This window comes from Mustela erminea, chromosome 19 (assembly GCF_009829155.1).
Source record: "Mustela erminea isolate mMusErm1 chromosome 19, mMusErm1.Pri, whole genome shotgun sequence".
NCBI lineage: Eukaryota > Metazoa > Chordata > Mammalia > Carnivora > Mustelidae > Mustela > Mustela erminea.
Window position 1 is genome coordinate 4,175,438 of NC_045632.1, and position 27,645 is coordinate 4,203,082.

Here is a 27,645-nt window from a genome sequence, read left to right on the forward strand (position 1 = left end):
TGGGTGTTCAATAATTATTTATTGAAGAAAATGATCGAATAAATCCCAGACCCCATTTAACCCATCTCCCTCACACACACACAACACACACACACACACACACACAGACGCGCACACGCACGCACACCTGTGACACTCCAGACCCCCCCGACCGCAACAGCAGGTCTGCCGAGCAAGAGGACATCTGCGTGTCTGCCCCTCTGCGCCCTCGGCCCCCAGCCCCTGGGCGGGCAGGAGCCTAGTAGAAATCTTCCGGGTCGGAGTCCAGGTCCGTGCCCTGCTGATTCTGAATCTGACTCTGCTTCCTGTACAGCGAGGCCACCTGCAGAGAGCGGGCGGTGGCGGAGGGGCTCAGAAGCCCCAGGGTTGCCCCCCAACCTCAGTTCCAGAACCCTCCACCGAGCAGCTGGTGTGGCTAGGTAAGCCCACCCCGGCTGAGGCCTCACCTGGGCGCTGGTGGTGGCCTCCTCTGGCTTCTTGTCTTCACGGACGCGGATAAACCGAGGGAAGCGAAGGGAGATGCCCTTCTCACCATCCACCTGGGGGAGGGCGCGAGGGTGGAGACGCTCCTGGGGTCCAGGCCACAGGCCGCTCCCGGCAGCAGGTCCCCAGCCCGGGTCTCCTACCCACGCCTGCCCTCTGGCCTCGGTTTCCTGATCCATACAACGGGGCCAAGCAACGGGTTGTCAAGACCGAATAAGGGAATAAAGCACTTGGAGCACAATGACAGCTTAAGAGCCAGCAGCTGGGACCTCGGCTGCCGTCCTATTGTCACCCAGGGGCAGGGCAGCAGAGACCCGGGGTAGGTTTGAGAACCAGACAGCACAGTTCGAATCCCAGCTCCCAGCTCAGGGGCTGTGTGACCCTGGCCCAGCGCCCTCGGCTCCGGGGCTCTTCGTGAGCATGGGAGGGTGTGAGGCAGGGTCCGGCCTGCGAGCAGGGCGCCTGCTTCGCTCGGAAGCTCCGTCTATGCTGCTCCTGCCACTTGTCACCGAGGGACCCTGACTGCCTAACAGGGAGCCTGAGCGAGAAATGTTAAGACAGAAATTTGATGTAAAAAGGCGAGTTCTGGGGCACCCTGGGGGGCTCAGTCGGCTGAGCGTCCAATGCTTGGTTTGGGCTCAGGTCACGATCTCAGCGTTGTGAGGTCGAGCCCTGCGCCAGCTCTGCGCTCGGCTGAGTCTGCTTGGGATTCTCGCCCTCTGCACCCCCTACCCCTGCACTCTCTCTCTAAAATAACTATATCTTGGGTGAAAAAACAAACCCGAGTTCTGCCTTTAAATTTTAAGTCCACTCCCAATCAGAGAAGTACACGCTAGCTAGATCCTGAAGTCTGAGGGGATTGAAAAGGAAACACATTTTGAACTCAAGCCTCCCCTAGCGCCGGGCCCACCGTGGAGCTGGCCTGGGGGGCGGAGCCACTGGTCAGGGAGATCAGCGTGGGGATTTAAAAACCTGGCAGCGTGAAAATGAATTACGGTCGGGAAAGATGGGCCCCAGCCAACGTCACTGCCCAGCAGGAAGTGTCCCAAGCTTTACATTCGGAAGAACTGTGTTTTCAAAAATGCTGAGGAGCCGAATGTGAGCTTATTGGTATTAAAGAAAATAACTTCAGTGTCTACTTTCTGCACCTGTGGAATTTCTTTCTTTCTCTTTCTTTTTTTTTTTTTTTACATTGAGACGTGGAGCCCGTTGTTGGGTGCCCCAAAAAATGTGAGCTCAAGCTCTCCTAGTTACTACAGCCCGGGCACAGGCGTGGGCTCCATCTCCCGTCTTGCTCCCCATCTCCCATCCAGAAGCTCGACCTCAGGTCCCTCCTGCTGCCTTCGGCCCGCGGGGCCCCGGCTACTTACCAGGCCCCGGGCAGCGGGGTAGATGGGGGACAGGGACAGGTCAGCACATTTCACCTCCCACACGGCGCTGGGGTCCAGCCAGTGGTCAGGGGCCACGGCGCCGTCCACCCGGACATAGGGGCGTGGGCTGGGCAGCACCAGGGCCTGCGGGCAACGGCAGTGGGTGTGAGGAGGACAGGGTCTCGGGTCTCCAAGTCAAGGCTGGGGGTTGGGGGTCGGGGAGACGGGTAAGGGGACAAAATGGGGCACGAGTACAGACGGTGACACAGGCATGTCTTAAGGGAAAAGCCTGGGCAGGGATGGGGGTAATGAACAAAAGAGCCAGAGAGACAGAGAGAAAACTGAAGACTGTCACAGAGACAGAGAGAGCACAGGAAAGGGAGTTGTACCCGCAAAATACCTGTGACCATGCCACCAACAGTCCCAATTACTAGGGGCTTCTCCAGTCCTGTTGGGGTTCACTCAGGGCAGACTCAGGGACCCCCGCGAGAGTGCTCCCCATGACTTATCCCCTCCCCTCAGGGCAGCAGAGGTTCCCTCACCCACACCCTGGGCTAGCAGTTGGCAGAGCTGGGACTTGAACCTGGACAAGTGGGGCTCCTGAGCCTGTTTCAGCACCTGCAGCCCCTATGAGGGTGAAGGGCCAGAGCCTTGCGCACACACAAGGCGACAGGGGGCGAGGCTGTGCCCCTCACCTGGAGCCTGTGGTGGTGCTCCTCCAGCTCCTCGTCACTGAAGCCGGTTCCGAGCTGCGGGGAGGACAGTGGCTCAGCCGTGCAGCCCGGGGCTCCTGCCGCCAAGGACCCAGCTCTGCACAGGGGAGGCCCCCACCCTACCCCGGCCAAGCCAGAACCCACAGAAACCACAGAGGAAGTGCCGGGGGTGGGGGTGCCTGGATGGGGATCCCCTCTCCCAGTGGCGGTCCCCTGCCCACCCGCAACCCATCACTTGGCACTTGCTGGAGAAGCCCTGGCTCCTTCCATTCGGTCCCGGGCTCGCCCGTAGCCCACCGGCCCCGGAGCAGGCTGTCTTCTCCGATCTCCACACTGCCGAAGATTTTCCCTCACCTACCCACGTTGTCCAACCTAACAAAAACTCGGCTGCCGGCAGACATGGCAAGATGCACGTCTCCAAACCACAGATAGGAAATGCCAACCGGAAAGCCCTCTGTGTGTCGAGAGCCTTCGGTGGTTTCTCTGGCACAGAGCTCTTCCAGAACACTGTCGTGGGTCGAGAGTGTGAGCCAGAGCCAGGCTTGTGCCCCGCGATACATCCGAACGGGTAAGGCCACCTCTGCCATGGCTCCCTGGGGCTAAGCACCTTGTGCGGTGCGGAGTCACTCGTGAGAGCCACGCTGGCCATGAGGGAACCGGCCAGCTGCGCGGAGCGAACCCATCTCTCGGAACACTCTTCTACAAGTGTTTGTGAAAAATCCTGGATCACCTCACTAACGCAGGGTCAGGGGCTGGTCGAGGGAGGCCCCTGATCGTCAGTTACAGGAAGGACTGGCCATGACAGAGGCCAGCCCAAGCCTCTATGATGGGCTCCCAGGGTGGAGGCCCCCGCGGGGAAAGACAGACTTCGCTCTCTGAGGAGAAAGCAACCACCCCAGCCACTTAGCCCTCTGAGATGTAGTCCCCACCCCACCCCAGGCTGGTCCTTTATTCTTTTTCCTCCCCAGTGAACTTTTGTTCAAAACAACCCCTTCCCCTGCCTCTTTCTGTTCCATAAAATAACATTCCTCTCCTTCATGGGACGAGCCCATGGTTTCACCACAGCTTGCACGTCCCCAACTGCAATTCTCTGCTATTTCTGAATAAACCCATTTTTGCTGGTAAAATAAAGGACCGTTTTATTTTTAAGTTTAACACATTCGAGTTGTGCTTCTAGAAGTCCTAAAGACAAGGGCAAACGGTCTAACATCTTTTATCACTATGTTACTTAAATGTATCTGATGACATTTAAAACACGGTATTTCTAGGACAAAAAGCAGGGGAAAATATTACTGTTATACAAAGATCATAGCTTTGTAAAGGTGTTAATAAGACAGTCCCTCAAATTTTATTAGTGGTTGGAGTGCCTGGGTGGCTCAGTTGGTTAAGCGTCAGCCTTTGGCTCAGGTCATGATTCCAGGGTCCTGGGATTGAGCCCCACATTGGGCTCTCTGCTCTGTGGGAAGCCTGCTTCTCCCTCTCTCACTCCCTGTGCTTGGGTTCTCTCTCTCTGTCAAATAAATAAAATCTTTAAAAACATCGGGGTGCCTGGGTGGCTCAGTCAGTTAAGCCTCTGCCTTCATTCAACTCGGGTCGTGATCTCGGGGTCCTGGGATCGAGCCCCGCATCGGGCTCTCAGCTCAGCGGGGAGCCTGCCTCCCCCCCCCCCCTCTGCCTGCCTCTCTGCCTAGTTGTGATCTCTGTCTGTCAAATAAATAAATAAAATTTAAAAAAAAAAAAAATCTTTAAAAACATTTTTTCTTACTAGTGGTTATTTCTAAGCATTGGAGTTGTGGGTAACAGTTTATGCTGTTTCCGTGGCAAAAGCCTCACGTTTGTTGGGTCAACAATGTGCGTAGCTTTAAACAAAAACCCAGACCACCGCATTTTCCAAGCTGCCCTGTGCGTGGGGGAGGGCCAAGGTGCAGAGTTCTGGCCCAAGCCACAAAAGCTGCTCACTGGCTGAGGCTGATACAGGGGACATATCCCTCTGCTCAGGGCCTTCCTCCTTCCTGCTGCCTAGAGCGTGCACGGCCATGACGGCTGGAGCTCCTGCAGCCACATTATGAAGATGAGGTTGGAAGCCCATGATCAAACCCCTGTGCAGGGGGAGAAGCCTGGGTCCCCAGTGACATCGGAGAGCCACCTGCCCCCCCCTTCAGACTTCTCCTTATGTGAGAGAAATGTAAGACCCTCGTCAGCTATCCTCACCCGCAGCTGAACTCGATTCTTGACGTAGCTTCCTTAAAACTTTCTCTATGACAGTGCATTTCTCTACGTGAAGCAAGTGTTACTTACAGGATCAGAAAAAGCACACAAAACCTAGAAAAAAAATAATCCTACACACGGCATGAGAGCCTCTTTGCCGCCCCCCCCCCCATCACTCCCCAGGCTGAGTGGACTCTACTTCCCTCCTGCCCCCCCGCACCTTGCATATTGCCTGGAGCTCCTCACTCTCCTCGTCGTAGGCAGCCAGCAGGAAGCCCCCATAGCGGCCGGCCCGCTTGCCTCGGCCCAGGTAGGCGCCGATCACCACGAGGTCCAGGGTGTCGCCCACGCCATCGAGGTAGTCCTTCTTCAGCTGGGAAGGTAAGGCAGGAGGTGAGGGGACGCTGCCAAGGGGTGGACCTCGCTGCTGGAGGCTCCGTGGTCGGTGGAGCCAGGGCTGGGGTGAGTCTAGGGAGAGCTCCCGCAGAGGCCGAGGACGGCCGCCGGGCTGAAACTGGCCGTGGGAGGAGCTTCTGGACTTCCAGAGCGGATGCAAAAGCGCCTGCCCAGACACCTGCTCTGCCCAGCACCCGCCCCCACCATCCGCCATTCACGGCCAGCCAGATATCTTGTGCAAAATGATAATCAGACCATGGGACTTCCTGCTTAAAACCTCACTGGTTTCTCAAAACCATTAAAGGGAAACCCAGAGTATTTTACAACAACCCCAAAGTGCTGTCTGATCTGAGAGCTGCTCTCCACCCCGAACTCACCTCACGCCTCAAAGGCCTCGTTCCCTGCTTGTTTTGACCTCAGGGCCTTTGCACTTTTTCCCTCCACCCTTCTCCTAGATACTCTGTCCCAGATTTCCAGGCAGCTGACCCTTTCCTGTCATCCGTGTCCTGACCCAAGCATCAGCTCTGGAGAGGATCAGACCAGACCCCATGACCAGAGCACTGCAAGATCCTCGCTGGCCCCTGACCTCGACTTGCTTTCTTCACGATGCTCATCGACCCCGATGTCATCTCGTCTACGGCCTGGCTGACTCCCTTCTTGCTGGCCCCACTCGACCCAGATGGCCCACGCAGAGAACAGAAACGTCACGTAGCTCCATGGAGCTCAGGTGGGGGCAGTGCTTAGAGGGGCGGCCTCAGGCTGGCTGGACTGAGAGGCAGGCAGGACCGAGACCCATGGGGTGAGGTGGGGGCTGGAACCCCATGTGGAAAGATCGCCAGATGTGGGAAGGGCAGCCGGGCCAGCTCACCTTGAGCCAGTTGTGTGACCTCTTGGCGATCTCGTAGGTGGCGTCGACATCCAGGGTTTTCACCATCAGCCCCTCGCAGGAGTCTGAGGGAGATAGGGACAAGGGGCCTTTGTGAAGCCGCGGCTCAGGACAGCCAGGCTGCAGAAGGCACGGGGGCTGGGGCGGGCGGGAGTGCGGGACGCACACGGCGGCCGGCCCCAGGCCCCCTCACCTTTCACAGACTGCTCCAAGAACTCGGCGATCTGCTCCGTGTCCTTGGTGTCCAGGGAAGTGGCGAAGACAAACTCGCCCTCCGCCTGCACAAAGTTCTCCCGGAGCAGCTGCCGGCGTCGGGAAAGTGGCTCGCGCACCAGGGACTGGGTTGGGGGCGGGGCGGGAAGAGAGAGACAAAGGGACATCACTGTGGATGAGAAGAAGCTGGGGCCTGGGAGAGACAGGACACCCGAGAGTCACCAGCCACTGCGCAGCTCCCGAGGGACCGGCCGGACAGGGAGGAACCATGCCGGCACCAGGATTTTGAGAAGGGAAAGGACCAATTTCAAGGGCAGGTCAAGAGCGGCGCGGGGACTGGAGACGGGAACAGACTCCTGTTATTAGGGCTACGGTTCCTCGTTCAACACCAGCTGAACAGAGCCAGAAGGAAGCCAACGACCACAGGGATGTAACCTCAATGTGTTTCTGAGAACGTGTTGCATTTTCATCCAGGGGTTGGCAGCCCTGTCCTACAAAGAACCAGACAGTAAATATTCTCGGGTTTGTGGGCTACTTGGCCTCTGTTGCAACCGCTCAACTGTGGGCTGTTGGGCAGAAGTCAGAGGACAGGAGCATCAAACCTTTACAGACAAAAAAGGCTGAGACAGATCGGGCCCGCGGGCCTTCATCTGCTGAGCTCTGAGACCAGATTCACTCGTGGCAGAACACTGTTTGCTTTATATGGTGAAACAGACTTGCCAACCTTCTGGAAGTTAATCTACTCTCTGTGACCTTATTAACTGCCCCCTTTCATGTTCTGTGCACTCCCCTGATTTCAGAACAGCCCTGCTGGAAACCAAGCAAACCGATTCCAAGCTGAATCTGGCAGGAAGCCTTGTTCTTACAAACCATCGGGCAGGCTGCGGGAAGAAGTCACCTAGCTCTCGCCCATCCAGCCCCAGGGGAGGCATGGCCCTCCTCCACCAGGCTGAGGTAGGATGCTTCCTGAGATGGGGAGCTCACTCCTTCTGTTCTCTTCCATTCCTGCAAGGGCATGGAACTTATCTCAACAGCCCAGACTCATCCGTTCTGCGTCCAGATTCACTCTGAGACTCTCCTAAGGGGAGACTCTGGTGATTGATCCCAGTAGTGATAAGGAAACGGAGGCCCCGAGAGGCTAGGTCACTGGCCTGTGGCTGCACACCCAGGAAGGGAGAGCTGGGATGTAAAAAGAGGTGGTCTGGCTTCTGATTCTTACCCCAGCCCCAGAGCAGTAGTTGGCAAACTTTCCAGTCTCGTGACACCCCCAACTCCAGACAGCTTGGGTATATGTGGGTTACATCTCTGGATATGTACCAGAGCAGCGACGGAGTACCCATGACGAAATCGCGTGTTTATACTGGCTACATGAAAAGTGAGAAATCTGGGCGTTTGTTAATTCATTTAAAATCAACGCCTCCCATATGTTAACCCAACAACAAATTTTTATGAAATGTGCCCGCGTTAGGGAAAATTAGTGGGAACAGGTGGCATTAGTTTATGTTTTTGCAAACTCTTCCATGTCTGGCTGTTAATGGAGCTGGGCTCTCATGTGTGCATGTGCACTCAGATGGTGGCCGCGCAGGGAAACTTGGCCTCGCCCAGCTGCAGAGCTGGGGAAGGTGGGTGGGGCCTCACAGACTCCCCTGAGAGGGTCCTGGAGATACCCTCAGGGGTCCTGGGGCCACACTTTGAGAACTGCTGCCTGAGTGTGGCCCCACAGACCTCTGGCTCCCAAGCTCACACACAGCCCCCACCTGCCCCCAGACCCACAGCCGGAACTCACCTGTCCATTGAGGTAGATGAGGTCGAAGGCATATAGACACACCTGCACTTGGATTTCTGCTGCGTCCACCTCCTGGGTTGGCACAGAGGGGAAAGCAGGGATGGGGGATGGAGACAGGGGCATGGTCGGTGTGCCTCCCACCATGCCCCAGGCGACAGCTGTCACCTACCACTCTCCCCTTCTCTCCAGCCAACAGGCCACACACCCATGAGGGTGACAATGCTCCCGGCTCCGGGCTCTGCATCGTGATGGCTCTCAGCTAATCCCAACAACTGCACTCCCCTTTGTCAAATATTTGCTCTCCCAGCCTCCCTTGTACATTAGCTACAAGCTAATGGTGTTGATGGGACAGAGTTCGGGCCATTGAGGGAAAAGAAGTTTGCGGGGCACAGACTATGGGGAGGCCTCCTGGAACTGATCTTTCACGATGAAACAGAGACATAGGAAGAGGGCTCTTCCCCCTTTGTACTTGGCATGCTGGGATGAGAACACAATGGCTGGAGCTGTGGCAGCCACCCTGTAAAAGGCAGCAAGAACCACATCCCAGTGGACACTCTGTTCTTCTGGGGTCGGGGCAGGGCTGGGAGGAAGAGGAGAAAGTGTGTGACTATGGCAGGCAGCAGAGGGGAATGGAGGCTACCTTGCGTTTGCGGGTGGTAAGCACTTGGAATGGCTGGATCTGCTTCTTTTCCCGGTCCCAAGCCACGGCTTCTGTGTCCAGGATGAAGGATGTGACTGATGGGAGTTTAATCTGAAAGGTGAAAAGAGAGAGCTGGGGCTACTAAGAGGTAGGGGATGAGGGCAAAAGACAGGCCCAGAAAAACAAATGTTCTTTTCCTTCCACAGCTCTCGAGATCCACCAATGAACTGATGCCAACTTAGAGACGCATGTATGGATACACACCCTCAATGCCCACAAGGAAGGGAAAAACAAACTTTTCTGAGACTTACTACGTGGTCCCATAAGCTGGAAACCCAGTGGCCTTTGTCAGTTCTCCGGGAACTTGTCCACTCCCCTCTGAAATCTCTAAGCCACCACCAGTCCCCCATCTTACTGAGCCCGGTCCAGCCAAGGCCACATCATGCTACCAGTCTCCCTGCTCCTGCATGGACCCTGTGTGTAACCCACTCTCCTCACAGCAGTCAGGGTGCTCTGAGCAAACCCCAAGTCTGATCGCAGTGCATCCCTGCTAAAAACCATCTCCAGCTCCCCAAAGCTGTGGGGGCTCTCCTGGGTCAGCCTCTGGCCCTCCCAGACTCTGCACCCCAGCAGGCCATCCTCTCTTGTTTTATGGACTGGCTAGGCCCCTCCAACCACAGGGCCTTTGCAAATGCTAATCATGCTAGAATGCCTGTCCTTACTCTTCATCTCCACTGGGAGGACTTCTTTTCCCTCAAAGGAACACTACTGCACAACTCCGGCAAACGCCCACCTTGGGGATGCGGCTGATGATGTCCGGGTACTTGCTGGTATTGTCTTCCTGATTCCTGCTGAAGATCTTCACCTCCCCGCCTTCCAGGACATGGATCTGAGGCAGTGGGAGAGGGGAGGGGGACTCAGAGCCTGGCCTATCCCAACTGGCCCTAGCCCTACCTTCACCGGCAGAAGGTTCCAGAAGCTCTGGAGGAGGAATCAGTGCAGAGACTGGAGGAAGTCATCTCCTCCATCCACATGGCGCCTCCCACCCGTTCATGGAAGCCCCTGCCATATCCTTCCGCATCCTCATTACCCACAGACCCCCCGCCCCCGACCCTGGAGGTTCCGGTGGTCTTGCTGTGTCTATGCGGATTTGCCTGAGTGTTAAACCATAAATATCTGAATGCACTGTGTTTTTATACAGAGCCTGGTCACAGTCCTTAAGCAGAACTACGAATATGTTGTTTTACTCGTACGACAGCTGCATGTGTGCTGGATACAGCATATGTGACTTAAAACACATATGTATTTTCAAGATCTCTGCTGCTACTATAAATCCTTTTGTTTCTTATTTTTTCAGTATCACAGTTTGAAGATCCATCTGTCTCGTTTGCTGCTTCTAAGGGCCTCAGAGCACCAAGTATCACCTGCCACATGCGCTCATCTGCCTCCATGATGAACACGGCAGCCCCAGCTCCCCGCCCGGACAGAAGAGCCACGAGAAGCATCCTTACAGACCCAAGCAAGGATGTCCCTGACTGCGGGGTGGGGACACCCTCGTACATAGCCAGCACACTGTGGGTTAAGGAGGGGCCTCCCACCACGGCTGGTACAGTGAACAACCCCACCCACAGGGCACGGGTGGGCAAAGCCAACATTGCTTCTATTCCCACTGCTGTGGCTTAGAGATCTGGACGATTTTGTCCAATCAAACTGACTTCCAGTAAGCCCTGGCAGTGGTTACTGACACAGCCACTATGTGAAGGTGGAAACCAAGGCCTGAGAAGTGTGAGGTCGCACGGGCAGTTTGTGGCAGGACACAGTCTGAGTTCAGGTCTGAGTCGCCCACAGGCCCCACTCCTGGGCACCTTCCCTCCTGCCACAGAGGTGCATCCGCCCCCCTACCTGTGCCCTCTGCCCATCATATTTGTACTCGCAGGTGAAAGCTGCCTCCTCGAAGCGTTTCAGGACCTCGCTGACTCCGCGGGTGGGGTGTGCCAGCATCGGTTTCAGGGGAACCCCTGGAAGGGCGGAGTGAGAGAGTAAGCTGGGGGAGGCGCCAGCAACGTGTGGGATGGGGGTGTGTGGGATGGGGGTGTGTGTGGCAGAGACAGCTGGCTGTGTCCCAGGGAGAACACGCCCTCACCTGGCCTCCCTGCAGGAAGGGAAGTCCTTGTGATTAGGATGCCGGTTAGGATGCATGGGGAGTGGTGAGTGCAAGGTCTGGGATATGCCCTCACCCCTCTTCTCTCTCTCCCTCTTCTATGATCTAGAAACCTGAGCCACCTCTGGTCACACACCTTAAGGTGAAAACCTTGAGACAATAAAGTGACGGAACAGAGGAAACTCAGTCCCCAGTGAGGGGAGAGGGGATCCCTGGAGCCCAGCCACGGTGTCCTCCCTGATCACCTGCCTTCCTCTGGACTCCTACGTGTGAGAAAAAGATTCTGTCTGGCCCAATCTACTGCCTTTTAGCGTAATAACTCTGTTCCAGCATTTAACCCCCACCCCGCCTCATCCGACTGGGACTCCAAACAGAAGACGGGTGGGTTTCAGCACAGGAAACAGGATTCAGTTTTGGAGGCAAGAGGAGGAATCTGCAGGTTCTTGGCGGGACAGAGGAAGCTATGCCAGGAGGAGGGTGCGGAGCGTGCAGGAGGGCAGGTCCTCCAACCCTGCCCCATGCCCTTTGCCCCCCACCCAGTGGCTTGGTACCTGGGCTCAGCTTGCAATGCTCTGGGAGGCGCTCCAGGCCATGCTCCAGCAGCACAGGGATGATCCGGTCCAGGTCGGGCACCTCACTGGGGCAGAGGCAAACATGAGCCGGCAGCTGTCTTTCCAGAACTCTGGCAGCCTGGAAACCCTGTGCTCTGGCTGCAAACTGTGCTTCTGCCAGTCTTTCCCCTCGTCCGGGGGTCTGCTCGCACCCGTCCCCAACTCCTCCACATCCCCGACTCTGGCTGTCTGTCACACTGCCCCACTCAGCACCACTGCACGTCGCTCCGTCTCCCCTGCTCTGGGCCTGCTGTCACCCCTCCCTGTCACCAGGAGACCAGGGGCCCTCTACCTGAGCTACACGTTAGAACCCCTCAAGGATGGATTCAGAAATTTCTCCAAGACCAGGCCCTGCCTCCCAAGAGTCTGACGGAGCTGGCTGGGGGCAGGCCAGGGAGCCCCAGTTTATAGATCCTCCCCGTAGGCAGAGTGGAGACCGCTGCCCTGGCCCTGGCCGGGATGGTGGGGGGTTGGCAGGTGCCCCAAGGGCATCTGCAGAAATGCTCCTGGGCCCTCCTGCCGCTGACATTCTCTCTGGGCACTCACCGCCTCGCTGTGGCCAAGCTCCCCACCCCCGCCCGGAGCTATCACTGTCACCCCATGGATGTCCTAACCCCTCATTCCGCGTTGGTCACTAACCCTGCTCTGGTTCTCTCAGCCTCTGGGCATGTGCGGTCTCACTGGGAGCTCTCAGATGTCTGCTGCACGTACCTGCGGCCAGCACCCCTCCATGCTCCCTGTTCCCATGTCCCTGGTCCTAATCACGGTCCCCTGCCTCATTCCCAGCACCAGTCTTGTCTGGATCACTACCCCTACTCTGTCACCTGCCCCACGATAGTCACTGTCACCTGCCACGTCACACGTGGCCCTCAGGGCTGAGCCTGCCGCCCCTCTGGCTCCCGCCACCCTCCCACTCTGCCCACAGCCCGGGATCTCACCAGAACGTCTGCTTCAGGATCATGCCCTGCTCCTCCAGCCACGTCTTTCGGGCCTCTGCTGTCCTGCCCTTCCCAGCATCCACAATGCCCGGGGGGAATTCTGAGAACAGACCACCAGCAGAGGCTTGGGGACCTGCTGACCCTCCGGCTACCCCGGGGGTTTTAGCAGGCAATGTCAGTGAAACAAGGAACAGAAACAAGGCTGCCAGGGAAGGAGCCTGGAGAGGAGCGGGGCCGCGTGGATTTCGGGGAAAGGAGGGTTACCCGGTTGACTCCGGTGCTGGGTGTGGAGAAAGACCACAGGGCCTCACCTTGGCCAGGGGGCGTGAGGCTCACGGCCTGGGCGAGGGCGGCCAGCACCGACTGCTCTGCTAGCCCGAGACGCAGCCGTCCGCTCAGGGCTCTGGGGAGACAGCAAAAGAGGGGGAGTGGGCTTGTGGCCACCCTCAATGTCTTGCTCTCCACTCCCTGTCCCTGCCTCCTCCCGTCTCCCCCACCTCAACTCTGTAACCCTCTCCTCGAAACCTGAACCACCTTCAGGGCCAGAAGGGACCCGAGAGATCATGCAGTCCCACTGAGCAGACGAGGAAACGGAGGCCAGCCCCTAACAGCCATGGCCGCCGGCATTCCCTAGGCAGAACCAGAGATCCCGTGGTGTCTTTGCCTTTCAGTGGGCCTCTGGGGAATTTCAGTGAGGCTCGGGGCAAGTGAGCCAGGACACAGTGGGCTGGGAAGCAGGACAGGGCCTCCCCGGAGGGGCCCAGAGCGTGCTACTCAACAGCCTGCACCCCCAACCCCCACAGGCCTGGCTCTGAGGCACTGCCCTTTAGCACGAGGCATACTGTCCCTGGGCCTTCGTCTCCCCGTCTGTAGACCCGGCTGAGGGTGACGAGGCCTGCCTGGCGGCACCTCGGGGAGGAACCACACCCGACTTGGGCCCCCGAGAAACGCTCTGTGATGGGGGCGACCCATGGTTTCATTTCCATCTGCATGGCCACCACCAGGCCCCCAATCCTGTACTGCTTCTGCTGAGGCCAGGCAGGCAACGCTCATCAACCCTGGCACTGCTTGGCCACGAGCCCCGGGCCTTGAGGAGGGGAGCTGCCCAGGGAAAGGGTCCCTGTGTTTCCAGTCCAGCCCCTCAGGGCCCAGTGTGAGGGCGGACGGGGTCGCAGTGGGATTACCACAGCTGGTCTTTCCCTCCCGCCGTGGCTCCCAGCCTCCCAGGACCACACCTACCTGGCGATGTATCGGGCTTCTGAGTGGCGGCAGGCGACAAATAGGCCTTTGATGACGTCCATCTTCTTGGCTGTGGACTGAAGGCCGGTGGAGCAGTCAGTGGCTGGGGCGAAGGGAGGGACCCACACCTCCTCCTGGCTGGCCCCCCAAAATAGGCCCTGGCTGTTTCCCCACTCCCACTTCCCATCATCCTGGGAGGTGCGAAGAAAGCCAGCTCCAGCCCGCCTCCCTCCGTCCCTCGAGCAAGCACAGACTATCTGGTGTGGGGTCACATGGCAGCTGCGGAGCAGGTGCCGGGATTGTGGCAGGAGTCCCCCGGCCCCACAAGCAGGCCCGAAGCGACCCAGCCCCAGAGAGCGTGACTGGAGGCCCCCTGGCCACATGTGTGCCTCCGGGTCGCCCAGGGAAAGGGCAGAGGGTCTGGGCGCGGAGGTCCAGCCTGCCCCACTCACAGCGCTGCCAGCCAGCCGGGCAATGTCTCGGAACTTGGTGAAGACTCCGGCGGCGGTGAGAGCGGGCGGGGGCAGCACGAGTCTCTGGGTGCTGCGGCTGCTCTCCGCCACCAGCCCCACGTCGCCCTTCTCGGCTGCCTCGGCCTTGACAGACTCCAGCTGCCGCCCTGGGGGTGGAGGGAACCCCCGGTAAGGGCGACGCATAGGGCCGCATGTGTGTCTCCGGTCCTCTCTGCTCACACCGGGCCTGGCCCCCGCTCGTGGTCTCCCCACATCTCCCCTTGGCCCTCCAGGCTCAGCCGTGTCCCTGGGCCCCGGCCTCGGTCCTAGTGCCCTCACCCCGCTCCCTCTGCAGCCCATCTTCCCAGCCACCCCCCGCCCCCCGGCCTGCCCCATGCCGCCCAGCCTCCCACACCTGGACCAGCGCCCCACGCTCCTCCCACTAGACCTGTCTGTCCCATCGGCCCTTCTCCCCACCTTCAGAGCTCCTGCCGTGTCTCTCACCTCCTCCTCACCTCTGCACCCTCCTCCTCGGAGCCCCCCTCCCCAATGCTGGAACTGCCACCACACCCCCTTTACCTGTGGCCTGGGCCACTGCCTTGAGGAGGACACCATCACCAACGCCAAGCTCCAGGCCCTGCTGGGGCGGCCCGAGGCGGTTGAGGCTGAGGTAGAGGATGGGGAGGAGGTCTGGAGGGGACAGGGCCACCACAGAACGCAGCAAGTTGCTCAGCGTCTCTACCATCCGGAGCCTGGGTGGGGGGAGGGGAGCAGAGGTGTGACCTCCTGGCATTCTGGTGTCAAAGCAGGGAGCAGGTAGAAAGGACCCCGGGAAAGAAGAAGAGGAGGAGCTCCAGTCCAGGTCCAGGTGGTACCACAGGTGCTGGGGACAAGGTGAGCCCATTCCATGCTTACGACCAAGATGGGGACAGCCATCCAGAGGAGCAGCAGCTGCTGGCGGTGGGGGGGGGGGCTTTTGAGATGTCAGACAGGGTGGGGGGACGGGGGTGCTTACTGAACACTCATGGCCCCGCCACAAGGGAGATACTGATATTACCCCCACTTTACAGAAGAAGCAGCTGAGGCCCAAAGAGATCATGTAACTCGGCCAAGGTCACAGAGCCAGTGAGAACCAGGCTGAGACGTGAGCTGAGGCCATCTACCCGAGGACCCGCGCTTCCCACCCCTGCGCTGGCTGCCGGCTCAAAGAGTAAAACCTTGTTTCTGCATGGCTGCGTTTGTGGCTGAGAAGGCCTCACTGGAAAGGGAAGCCAAGTCTCCCTTACAGAAGCAGCCCAGTGAACACACGGGGGAGGCACGAGAAAGAGAAACGCAAAGCAGTGCGGGGCAGACACCACACACATGACTTACGGGCAGACCAACGGCATGACCCAGACGGAGGGCCGCTGGAGCCTCAGGACAGGACCTTACTTGGAAAGAGGGGCTTAGCAGGTGTAACTGAGGTCAGGGTTAATAGGAGATCATCACAGATGGGTGGGCCCTCAATCCAGCAAAAGTGCCCGTATAAAACCCACAAGAAGACACACAGAGAAAAAGAGCCTGTGGAATCAGAGGCAGGGACTGGAGTGACGTTGGCCACAGGCACGGATGCCCGCAGCCACCATCAGCTGGGGGAGGCACGAGTCAGGTTTCCCCCGAGAGCCTCCAGCAAGAACCAGCCCTGCCCACCCCTTGATCTTGGCCTTCTGGCCTCCTGAAACTTGAGAGGACACGTATCTGTTGTTTCCGGTCCCCAAGCAACGGCGATCTGTTTCGCCAGCCCAGGGACACTCCTATGGATGCTAAAACCAGCGGTGCAGGTCTGAGAAGAAATGGGGTCGTTGCACAGGTGCAAAGGGAAGCCCCCAGGAAGCCTGCTCACTGCAAAGGGGAAGGCGGCAAGTGTGGAGCAGAGGTGCTGGCAGATGGCCCTGGAGCCGCGTAACCAGGAATCAGACTGGTGGCTGCAGGAGGACCTGCCGTGGGTAGGGGTCAGGGTCTGGGCAGGTCCTGGCCGGGCAAGGACAATGCAAAAGGGGAAAGTGGCAAAACCCAAGTGAAGTCTGGATGTCACCTCACAGTACGTGCTGACGCTAACGTCCTGGTCTTGGCCACGGCCCCATGCTGGCGGAAGGGGCTGGCGTCAGGGGCTGCTGGCGCAGGGTACAGGGGAACTGATGATTCTGTGTCTGCAGGTTTTCTCTAAGTTTCAAACTATTTCGAGAAGATTTAAAAAAAATTATAAAACCCTCCAACTGGGGCACATCTGGGGTTTGGACAGTCGCCCGCGGTTCTGAACGCAAGGAAACTGGACAGTGTCTCTGACCGCCGAACAGCCAGCTGTGCTACTCTTTGCTCCATGGATCTCGGTGAAACCTCGACACGGACGAGTTGCACGTGTCTCGTGAAGAGATCGAAGCTCAGAGAGGTCAGGCCACCGGCCCACGGTCACACGGCCAGGAGGCAGAGGAACGGGGCCCCCTCCCAGATCCATGTGCCCACCCCGGGCAGGGCTTGGGCTAACCAGGCCCTCCCGCTGCTGCAGTCCACAGCACTTGAGGCCCTTCCTGCACCCTCCATGCCCTGCAATTCCACTGTGGGGCTTCTGTCCCGGAGGACATTCCTCCCGTGTTCGCAGAGACACACGTGCACGAGAACAAAGTGCTGGGAACAGCCTAAATGCTCCGCTCATGTCTGAAAAGTGAAAGAGGAAGGAATCCCACAGAGCCAGATTAAAAGGGCTGAGACCTACTTAGACCAACATGGAAGGATCTTTTGGAAACAAGGCTGATGCGCAGGTAGGAACCAGAATGGCGGGGGAGGGACCTGATGACACTGACTAGACACCTGGGACTGAGAACCAGGGGGCCAGGGACTAGGGGCCTGGAGAAGGGGGAGGGCCGCAGCCGGGCAGCCCAGTGTGCCAGAGGCCCGACTAACACTCGCCGGGACTGGGGTTCCCCCTAGAATCCAGACCCGGACCTCCTCACACTGATGGCAAGACGGTCAGCGAGCCGAGGAGGCGGCTTCCCCACCCCGGAACCTGAGCTCACGTTAACGCCTCCTTCTGACCCACAGAAAGAGACAGAAGTGTGGCCCTCTGGGCCAGTGGCCCACGAGGCCCTGCAGCCACTCCAGGGGAGAGGGGGAGAGGGTGGGAGGGTGAAGCGGAAAGCGCAGAGGCAGAAGGGACCGAGCAGCGAGAGCCACTGCCCCACCTGCCCCACCGCCCCACCTGCCCCTGCCTGCCCAGGTGGGCCTGATGAGTTACCGAGCAGAAACTTCCTCAATCTTCTCAAAGGTCCGGGCCACAGCCAGGTAAGGAACCCTGGGGAAGGAAGAGAGACACAGGGTAGCGTGTATAACCCGTGCCATCCATCTGTCTGTCCACCTGCCTCCCTCCACCGTTGGGGCGGCTGTCTTTGTCCCCAGAATGGGAACTTGAGAGGTCTGACGGCTTCCTCCAATGGAGGCCTCTGGAGAGATGCACCAGGTGACAGGGAGAGGCAGAGGGACCGCTGGGGGTGGGGGGAGCCTCACTTCTGGCCTGGCTTCCAACACGCATCGTCGATGGGATGGTAGTTGTTCTTGGCAGGATTGTAGCTGGGGGGGTCCGGGGGTCTGTGGAGGCAACAGGGAGATTAGACACCTGGGTCAAAGAGAAGCCATTCCTCCAGCTAGTGTTTTCTGAGCACCTACTATGTGCCAGACACTGCTCAAGGCATGAGGGCACAGAAGGGAATGAAAACAAAGTCCGCGAATCTAGAGCTCACATTCTAGCCAGGGAGTCGGGGGATAAAACCCCAAAACATAGAAACAAATAATTTTAATATCAAAAAAATTTCCAAAACCACAATAAAACCACGCTGGGGGAAGGCAAGATGGCAGGTGCTGCTTCTGAGGAAAAGGCTGGAGGAGACATTTGGGCAGAATGACATGAGAAGTGAGCAGAGTGGGTATCAGGTTGAAGAGCACTCCCAGCAGGGGAAACCGCAAGTGCAAAGGCTCTGAGGCAGAGACGCACATGATGTATTTGAGAAACGGGAAAGGGGTTGGTGTGGATGAAATGGAGCAACACGATCTGCCTGGTTTCTGGGGGCCATTCTAAGAGGCCAGAAACCTCTTCGGGCCTCCCACCCAAGCCCTGCCTCACTCTCTCCCGATGGAACGGCAAGAAGAGCAGAAGGGTGCAGTCCCGAGATGTCTCCAAGTGCCAGGCACTATGCTCAGGGCACCTGCCTGTTAGCTCCCAGCTACACCAGGGACTCTTCTAACCCTGTTTCCCAGGCAAGTGCTTGAGGAGCTCACACACAGCTAGTAAGCAGCACGGCCCTGGAGACAGCATGCTGAACCTCTCGTTACCACGATCGCCCCTGGAAATGCCACATGCTGGCCCTGCCGGGGGCCCTGTGCTGCAGCCCCTGCAGTCTGACGCCTCTGGGCTCACATCCTTGTGCTGTCACTAAGCAGCCGTGTCACCCCAAGGGAGCAACCTCCTATCTCCGAGCCACACTGTCGCCCTCTGTCCAGCGCGGCTCCTGGGAGTCCCTACCACCATGTGCCATCAGGAGGGTGACAGAAGACACGATGGCGGGCGTTCCTCCTCCTTGGAGCACTCTGTGGGGAGCCTTTTTAAAACAACATGGACTCCCCAGCCTCAGGCCTGTAGCTATGCAGGGGAGGCCCAGGAGGATTGGAGAAGCCTCCGGAGGTTTTCAGGCTCTTGCGGCTGATCCCGACGCACAGACTGTGGGTGGCCGCGCTGGACCGGAAGTGTGCACGGCTGTGCACGGGGAGCTGGACACATTCAGCCTTTCCTAAGTGGTAGCCGTCCTGGTGAGCCTGCTGTTATTATGAGATACCAGAGTACTGTGGTTAAGGAATTCCACAGCGAGGGGGCGCCTGGGTGGCTCAATGGGTTGGGCATCTGCCTTCAGCTCAGGTCATGATCTCAGCATCCTAGGATAGAGTCCTGCGTCGGGCTCCCTGCTCAGTGGGGAGTCTGCTTCCTCCCCCTCTCTCCCCACTGCTTGTGCGTGCTCTCTCTTACCCAAATAAAATAATTAATTAATTAATTAATTAATTCCACAACCAGGAATCTCAAGGCGGGGGTGCACTCCTCCTTTGGGACATATGTGAGGCACTAATAGTAAATTCATAACAACAGTAGCAGCTTCAACTTGCTGAACTTGACCATGGCCAGACCCTAGTCAAATGTTTCGAACCCTCAGGAGCAAACTGGCCCAGAAAGGCTATGTCACTTCCCCGAGGTCACATGGCCGGTGAGGGCGGAGCTGGGCTTTCTAGCCACCCAGAGTACCATCCTGCTCCAACACCTCCCTCTTCCCATCTGTGAAGTGGGGAGACCGGCAGACTCTACACACAGTGGTGCCTGGGGGATTCCAAGTGTCAGGATACAGAAGGCACGCCGCCCGGTGGCCGGCCCACAGTTAAGAGCGGATCAAATGTGTGCTTTCTGTCACCAGTATGTCCCCATTTCTGAGGTGAGGAGCCTAGAGGTCCTGAAGGTGTGTCGGTCTCCTTTAGGCAGTCATCAGAGATGGACAAGTGATTGGGCTGGGAATGGGATAAGAGAAATCACCAAATCCCATGAAATAAAAAGCAAGACAGAAAGCTTTGCGCATAGCAGGATGCTGATTTTGTCAGAGAAACTTAGTCGTAGACATGTAAGCACAGGCACATACCCTGGAGGCAAGATGAGGCAGAAGCCAGGGAAAGCCCAGACCCAGGATTCAGGGGGACCCGAGTCCCAGGCCCACCCCTGCTCCACTGCCTCCCTGTGTGACCCGGGGAAGCCAACCTAACCCCTCGGGGTCAATTGTTCCAATGCCCATAAAATGGCTAAAATACCCTCTCCTCTACCTTCACAGGAGCAGGGCAGAATTGGAAGTAACATAGCCTAAAAGAAACCATCCCGTATGCAACGCACAATCAGTGTGTGAGAAAAGGAGCCGACCATTCGTAGAGTGACGTCACATGCTGACACAGCGCCTTTCAATCTCCCCAGTAAAGTCTCAACTGGGGCACAAAAATGACATTAAGAATGCCCAAAACACTGTCATTGTTATAATCAACCGTAATCACTAACAGTTCGAGCTGCAAGAATTTCAGATGCTCATTGGTCTCTTTGGTAAAAGAATCAAATCAGCATTATCTGGACCCACCACAGGCCTCCCCTTAGCGCCCCATCCTCCCCACTCGACAGCCGACACAGACTCACCCCTTGGCCTCCTCCTGTCTTGGAGTGCCAGGTCCCTCTTCTTTCCCTTCTTTCTTGGTTGCTGGTTTCCGGGGGGCTGGGAATGAAGTCAGGCAACTGTGGGTCCCCCTCCTGAGAGCCCCCACCAGCCAGTGAAGCCAGGAGTCGGGGGTCAGAACTTCCACGGGGCGGGGTGCGCTCTGGGGAAAGGCCCGCCTGCCTCCTCCCTGCGCGGCCGGGAGCCGAGGGGCGGCAGACACTCACCGAAGAAGCTGCTGACCGTCTTGGGAGCTCTGGGGGGCGGCTTGACTGGGTCCTCCTCCTGAGCCTCCTGCTTCCTGGCCACCTCAGGCTCCGAGGTGCTGTCCGGTGGGGAATCTGCCGCTAAAGCGAGAGACGTCGGTTGGGGATGCCAACTTTCACCCCGGGACTTCGCTGGTCACCCACAGCGTTCTGACTCCACAGACAGAAAACACCCGTGGTTCCGCCCTTTTCCTTTCTGTGCATAAGCGCTGAGCCCCTGGAGTCTGATGCCTTTCTGTCAGTAGTAAAAGAGTTCTCCCTAGCGTCCGGCCTGAGACCGGAGACTTTACGGACAATGGTTTAAAAAGAAATCCCAGCATGATCTCAGTGGGAAGAAAATGTTCCCACTTCTGCTGCAGTTGGCAGGAAATCGAGTACGGTCCGCATCCACAACCCCATGTGGCTGTGTTGCACACCGGAGGTTCCCAGGCACCCGGCTGGAGCTGGAACCTCAAAAACCCGCAGCTCCGCTGGGCTAACTTCATCAACTATCCCTCGGTTAGTAACGCTTAGTACCCGTGATTTCTCAAAGATACAAGTATTTTGTTGAGGGATGACTGGCTCTTCTTTCCCATGTGCATGGGGGGGGAGGCGTGGATTTTAGCCGTAAAAACAACGAATAAACAACGAATGCAGTAAAACCTCTGATTCCCTTAGAATTTGCATTTTAACAACACTTTTGAGTCTTACTTAAAATTAACTGGCCTCAGGGAGGCACCTGCGTGGCTTAGTCGGTTAAGTGTCTGCCTTCGGCTCAGGTCATGATCCCAGTGTCCTGGTCCTGGGATCGAGTCCCGCATAGGGCTCCCTGCTCAATGGAGAATCTGCTTCTTCCTCTGCCCCTCATCCAGATTGTGCTCTCTCTCTCTCTCAAATAAATAAAAATCTTTTAAAAAAGAAAATAAACTGGCCTTGTAAGATATCCAACCCAAAACCAGAGAGCCGGGGCCACCGGGGGACTGGAAACTCACAGGTCTCTGGGTGCTCAGGGGACGTCACGGGCTGCTCCCCTCCCTCTGCTTCTTTCTTTTGGGTCACTTCAGGCTCTGTGAGGCTTTCTGGTGGGGTCTCAGCTTTGGATAACAGAAAAGTCACATGGCAAAAAAAAGAATTATTCTGATCCCCAGGGACATTTCAGCTCCCGAGATGTCCCGCCCCCATTTGCTCCTGTGCCCATCAAGCATGTCTGTAAAGCGACGGGAGGGGTGAGCCCGCTCCTGCCCCGCCCCAGGCACGGCCGGGCGTCCACGGAATCCACACCCCGTGCATGAGCGCCCAGGCAGCCAGAGACGGACACAACCAGCCAGTGTCTTCTTACCAACGTCTAAAATTATTCACCGCAAGATACGACTGGGAAGAGTTCTAAATGTACATGATAACTTGATGTAGGTAAAAATGAAGTATGTTTTAAACTGGAAAAACCCCCAGACTTCTAGGACAATACACACTGTGTAAGCGAACTTGTGAAAAACCAAGCAGCTTCCTTGCCCTCCCATGGCCCCAGACACTGACGCTGGCTAAAAATGCACAATTCACAGTAATGGTGGATACGGACTAAAAGACGGGGGAGCCTAGCGAGGGGCTTTTAGTAAACAAACACTGGCATAAGTCAAGGCTGCACACGGGCCCCACGGGACCAGTGGTTGTTTCCTGTTCCAGGGGACACTGGGGACACCTGCTGGTGACGGCGGGAACTACTAGCTCGAGGTCTTCCAGATTTCAGCGTCCTTAGCCCCCATGGCCTTGCAGCTCCTGCCCTCACCTGTCCACAAGGCTGGGCTTCCTTCCCGTGGCTGCACAAAAACCAGTGTGAACGGGGAACGGGGGATTCCAAAGTTTGGGCAATTGTGCGGAGAGCAGGACACATCCTCAGTTAGAAACTCACTGTGATTCTTTTAAGGATGAAACAAAGAAGAGTACTTTCCTTTCACTGGACAAGTGCCTTTTTATCAAATGCCCAAGTTTCTAGAACATCAACAGTTGTCCGGACATAGCTACTTAATAAATGGCACCGTTGAGGTGCTGGCCCGAAGGGGCCATCATCAATTTACTTAGACACTAAGGGTGCTGTTGCAAGACTGGGGATCTCTGCCTCCTGGTCACGTTTCTAAGAACAAAGAAGTCGTGGAGAGGAAAACATTCTCCATCAACACAAACAGAAAAACAGGGTAAAAATGGGAAACCGCCTATGAATGAATCCTAAATTAAAGTGGCCCAAATGATTGCATTTCAAAACGCTCTCATAACCCAAATGCCTGTGTCGGTGTGTGGGCTTCTGATGGACACATCCGGATTCAGGGACACAGACATCAGACCGGGGATCCTCACAGCCTGGCCTCTGGGAGAGGCCCCCACCCTTCCAGATTCCCCACCAAGCACCTTCCAACTCTCTCTCTCTCTCTCTCGCTCCCCCTCCTCCTGGTGCCTCACCTTCTTCCTCCTTCTTCCTCTTGGCCTCTCTGTCCTCGTCCTTGGCCTGCTCCTCCAGGACATCCTGGATTGTCCGCTTAGGAAGCTGCTTCCGAGCTGGGAAGACAAAGGGCTCAGCATGATTGACCTTGTGGGCCCATCTACTCCCCAACCCCGTCCCAATGAGCTCAGGCCACTATGATGGGGCTCCCTGAGAAGGCTGCAGCACCCTCTCCCCTTCTGCCCCAGGCACACTTCATCCTTCAAGCTCTGCTGCTTCCTGGCTGTGTGACCCTGAGCAGGTTACTTAATCTCTGTGCCTCCATCTCCCGAGTGCACAGAATGGAAACAATCCCCAAGTGTAAGTGATGCTAGGACATATTCGGCCCAGCACGGAGCCGACTCTAGCAGCTGCCCTTAGGGCCTCATCAGCACCCCTGGGATCTGCCATCAGCGTGTGTCTCTGATGGCTCTTCCAGGGCCTCAGAAGTCCACATGCAGTAGGGAAGCAACAGGCCCTGACAGGGGCCCTTGCTTGTGATGGATGGGACCTGCACATAAACGCAGTAGCTGCCCTGAACATCCGTCTTCTGCTGTCCGTGTCCCCTTCCCCGAATCACTCACCATCGTGCTCTCTGCACCCCCCAAAGACACGCCGTGTGTCTGAAGGCTTGTTTTGGAGCTCCAGAGGGTGCTTCTAGAGGCCTCTAAGCAAGGTGCTCACGCATGGTGAGGAACTCACTGAGGCTACGGCTTTTTTATTGTCACCGGTCCCCTTGCCCCTGGCCTCCTGGACCTGGTAGCTCCCTTGCATGGTCACAGAAAGGTCTACTATCAGCTGCTGCTGGCACTGTCCACCCTTACTCAGAAAGCTGGCCACATTTCCCCACCGCCCCATTCCAGAAGCAAATCTTTTGCTGCTGTGCGACCTCACCTCTCTCCTGCTGACTTTCTAACTTCCCACACCTGACAATCCTGCATTCCCAGCATGGCTGAAGTCCTGCTGTTCCCAAACACAACTCTGGGCCCTGGCACTTGCTGTTTGGGGGCCCTCCACACCAGAGTGCAGAAGTCCTTTCCTCTTAAAAGAATTCCCTGACACCCCCTGCCCCCAGGAGCAACCTCAGGGTCAGCCCTGAGCTTCTGGCACGCCCTGAGCCACTTAGCTATTTCATGATGAGCCCCTCCCCCTGTTCTGCAGCCCTCCTGTGGCACCCCAGTAGCCCCAGGACGAAACCTAGGCTCCTGGCCTAGTGCGCGAGGCCCTCTGGGGGCCAGCCCCACCACACACTGTCCTCAAACTCACCCTGCTCCCCAAACTGTACTCGATCCCCCAGAAAGAGGCCAGCGTGTGCCACCCCGAGTGCCACGTGGCTCAGCTCTGCGGGCTGCCCATGGCTGCCCGGCTCCCCCACCAGCCCTGCCTCAGCCCGGTCAACACTACCCCACCTTCCATGGCTCAGCTCAGGTGTTATCCACTCTGTGCTCCTACAGTGCCAAGCCCCATTACCCCTTGAGACTCCTTTTCTTCTTTTTTGTAATCCCAAAAAACTTATTTTAAGTTTTTTATGCAAGTGTAATTCACGTACCATCTCTTAGTTTCAGCTGTGTTATGTATATATATTTTTTTAAATTTTAAGTAATCTCTCTACCCAACGTGGGGCTCGAACTCACAACCCCGAGATCAAAAGCTGTGAGCTCTTCTGACAGAGCCTTCCGGGCGCCCCCAGGTGTGTTGTTTCTCATACTAGCACCACCCCATGGAAATAGACGGTGAGCCACAGACCTGATCTTAAACTTGCCAGGAGCTATACTGAGAAAAGAAAAAAATCCAGATACGCTTTGTTTTAATAACACAGTTTATATAACCCAATGTATCCAAAAACACTATTAACTCCAACGTGTTGTGTTTTCAATGTTAAAATAACGAACGCTCTCTTTTCCGTGCTGTCTTCGAAGCCCAAGGTGCCGTCAGCACATCTCAACTGGGCGCTAAGTTTTTCTCAAAGACAGCGGATCTGTGTTTGGATTTCACAGAATTTAAAGCCGAAGAAGATTTATACACCCAAGTCCTTCTAAACGTGCCTGAGAGTCCTCGCTGACTCAATCCGGCATCCGCTTGCACACTTAAACTTAACGAAAATGCTGCAGCACTGAACATTGGGTCCCTCGGCCGCACCTGCCACACCTGTCACCGAGCATCACGTGAGGGTCTCTCACCGGTGCCTCCCCACCCTGTTCAAAACACTCCCGATCCCTCGGGGGGATCCCCCGGGGGACAGAGGTGCCATTCCTCAGGCTGGTTTTCCATGGACCTTCTCCAGTGTCCCCACTGGGGGTCCCCAACCTGCTGCGCTAAGCACCAACACATCAAGCCATCAGTGCCCTGAAGGGCCTTCTCAATGTCTACTTCCTTCTGCCGTTAACCCTCTTCCTTGTCCTTCAGGGCTCGGCTGGGCGAATCTCTCTTCTGCAAGTTTCCCTCTTCACTGTGCTCCCAGAGCGAGCCGTGCTGCCTCCCTCACGGCCGTACCTGTGGTCACAATAACCAACACATCCTGAGCACTCGCTATGGGCCGGGCCCAGGTCCAAGTAGTTTCCGCATATTTCCTCTTAATCTCTGCATGAGAAATGCTGTCATTGTTATCATCTTGTTTTACAGATAAAGTAATGAAGCTTTGCTTTGATTTCTAAGAAGGTAAGTCATTTACCCAGGGTCACACAGCCAGTGGATGACGAAGCCACGCTCTCAACCACAGCGCTAAGATCGGAGCTGTCACGAGGCTGGCTGCCTGGTGAAAAAATCCTTGCAGAAACAAAGACAGGCAAGGGAAGGGGGCAGGGGCCTGTGTGTCCTCACCAGTCCGCCGCTTCGGGATCCCTGCTGGGGAGATGTTCACAGGAGAGGTGCTGGAGAGGGGAGGGCTGCTCTCGGGCAATGTGACAGGGCTGGGAGGGGAGACTTGTGGAGAGCCCGGGGCAGGCTTCTGGAAAGCAAGAAAAAGCAATTCTTGAGTGAGGAGGGGAAAGAGTAGCTACCTCCTTGTCCTTTTCCAGTTGGGGGTAGAGAGTTCCCTGTCCTCGTTCAGGGCTCCTCTTAACCCGGGCCTTAGCCTCCTTACTCTCCTGTGAAATTTCAGGGCGCCAGATGTCCCCATCAAGGACAACAATAACAACTCTCTTTTTTTCTAAAGTAACAGAACTTTTGATTTTTAGCTAAACATATAATGGCCCAACTAAAAACCACATTTCACTGCCTCCCCTGCAGCTAGGTGCAGCCCAGAGTCTAAGAGCCACACTTCCCAGCCTCCCTTGCAGCTAGGCATGGCTGGAAGCCCGAGAACCACACTTCCCAGCCTCCCTTGCAGGTAGGCGTGGCCAGGAGCCTTCTACACAGTGCAATACAAGGGATAAGGGTGTACACTTCCCATGGAATGCCTTGCTCTTCTCACTAGCCGAAAATGGACACTTGCTTGGACAAGGTATTCTAGGATAAAAATAATGGTACAGAAGCAGCCTGCGTCTCTGACGCTGAGAGACTGCCATGCTAATCCTGGACTTTTTGTGCTCATTAGAAGGAGAAATAAATTCCTACCTTGTTTAAGCCCGTTATTTGTATGTTAGTTTCAATCCCTAACTCATCTTACAGGGCCCTCTGCCCGTTATTAAGTGACAGTCTCGCAGCTTCATGCCTACCCCGTCCACTCCCCCTCATGAGGCTGGGACTCTGCAAACCCCTTTCCTGTTCTGGCAGAAAGCTCCAGGGCAGGCAGCACCACAACAAGGCATGAGAGAGGCCTGCAACAGGCAGATCCGATTTACAGCATTTCCAACACTCACAGGGCCCAAGACGTGATGCCCCATGGATGCTGTCGCTTGCCGCCCAGCGCCTGTCACAAAGATCTAACCAGGCCCTCAGGCACCACCTGTAAACTCAGAGAGCCCAGCGGGCGCCAGCTGGCATCTGAAGGTCTCACTGCCAGGTCCACAGCTCCCAGGGTGGCAGCTGCCCCCAACAGCTGCCACCTCCATGACGCCTTCCAGTTCTCTTTCGCTCCTGCAGTGACCCGCTTGAGAACTGCATACCTAGTTGGTAATTCTTTGTCTTAAACTCTCTCTGCTCAAATCACTCATGTGGTTTCTCTCTATTTGCACCCTGATGGGTGGAGGCCCCAAAAGGATGTTGGGAAGGCTCAGGACCCAAAGCCACCTCTGTCCCTCTCCTGCTCAAAACTATTCCACACATCCCTAGAGGCCACGGGGAAAAGTCCAACCTCCTAAAGATGGCCCCTTCTTGTCCCTGGAACCCGTGAATATATTTGGTTACATGGCAAAGGGCAATTAAGGCTGCAGAGAGAATTAAGGTCACCAATCGGTTGCCCACTGGGCAACTTTGGAGCAAAAGAAGGAAGCAAGCCAAGGTCTCTGGAAAAGGTGAAAAACCCTCTGACAATAGGAGAGATGGGATGGGTCTCTGAGCCCTAATTCTGGCTCATGCATTGTTCTCAGATCCATAGGTGGACTCTTCCTGCTCAGAGTCACCCCGAACGGTAGGTGCTTCCGGGGGGCATATGGTACAGGTGAGGCGGCTGAAGACCGAGGGCCGGAGCCTGCCCC

At 56.8% G+C, this 27,645-nt stretch overlaps 1 protein-coding gene across 3 annotated transcripts in view; it reads right to left on the reverse strand.

Moving 5' to 3' along the window:
- The window catches only part of LIG1 (DNA ligase 1), a 37,186-nt gene continuing 9,541 nt past the window's right edge, over positions 1–27,645 (reverse strand). For 2 of the 3 annotated variants that reach the window (XM_032324563.1, XM_032324564.1), the window contains exons 5-28: positions 25,889–26,015; positions 23,050–23,145; positions 21,591–21,692; positions 20,581–20,700; positions 20,338–20,413; positions 17,637–17,717; positions 17,368–17,424; positions 14,676–14,848; positions 14,097–14,263; positions 13,645–13,721; positions 12,717–12,808; positions 12,406–12,505; positions 11,408–11,493; positions 10,598–10,713; positions 9,489–9,584; positions 8,696–8,806; positions 8,056–8,127; positions 6,250–6,394; positions 6,039–6,121; positions 4,995–5,147; positions 2,549–2,602; positions 1,854–1,997; positions 447–539; positions 1–322 (exon numbers count right to left, since the gene is read on the reverse strand). In XM_032324563.1, the coding sequence (XP_032180454.1) occupies positions 239–322; positions 447–539; positions 1,854–1,997; positions 2,549–2,602; positions 4,995–5,147; positions 6,039–6,121; positions 6,250–6,394; positions 8,056–8,127; positions 8,696–8,806; positions 9,489–9,584; positions 10,598–10,713; positions 11,408–11,493; positions 12,406–12,505; positions 12,717–12,808; positions 13,645–13,721; positions 14,097–14,263; positions 14,676–14,848; positions 17,368–17,424; positions 17,637–17,717; positions 20,338–20,413; positions 20,581–20,700; positions 21,591–21,692; positions 23,050–23,145; positions 25,889–26,015 (2,505 nt within the window). In that variant the 3' untranslated portion in view covers positions 1–238. The remainder of the gene's footprint in view (positions 323–446; positions 540–1,853; positions 1,998–2,548; positions 2,603–4,994; positions 5,148–6,038; positions 6,122–6,249; positions 6,395–8,055; positions 8,128–8,695; positions 8,807–9,488; positions 9,585–10,597; positions 10,714–11,407; positions 11,494–12,405; positions 12,506–12,716; positions 12,809–13,644; positions 13,722–14,096; positions 14,264–14,675; positions 14,849–17,367; positions 17,425–17,636; positions 17,718–20,337; positions 20,414–20,580; positions 20,701–21,590; positions 21,693–23,049; positions 23,146–25,888; positions 26,016–27,645) is intronic. The other variant, XM_032324565.1, reaches the window with a different exon arrangement.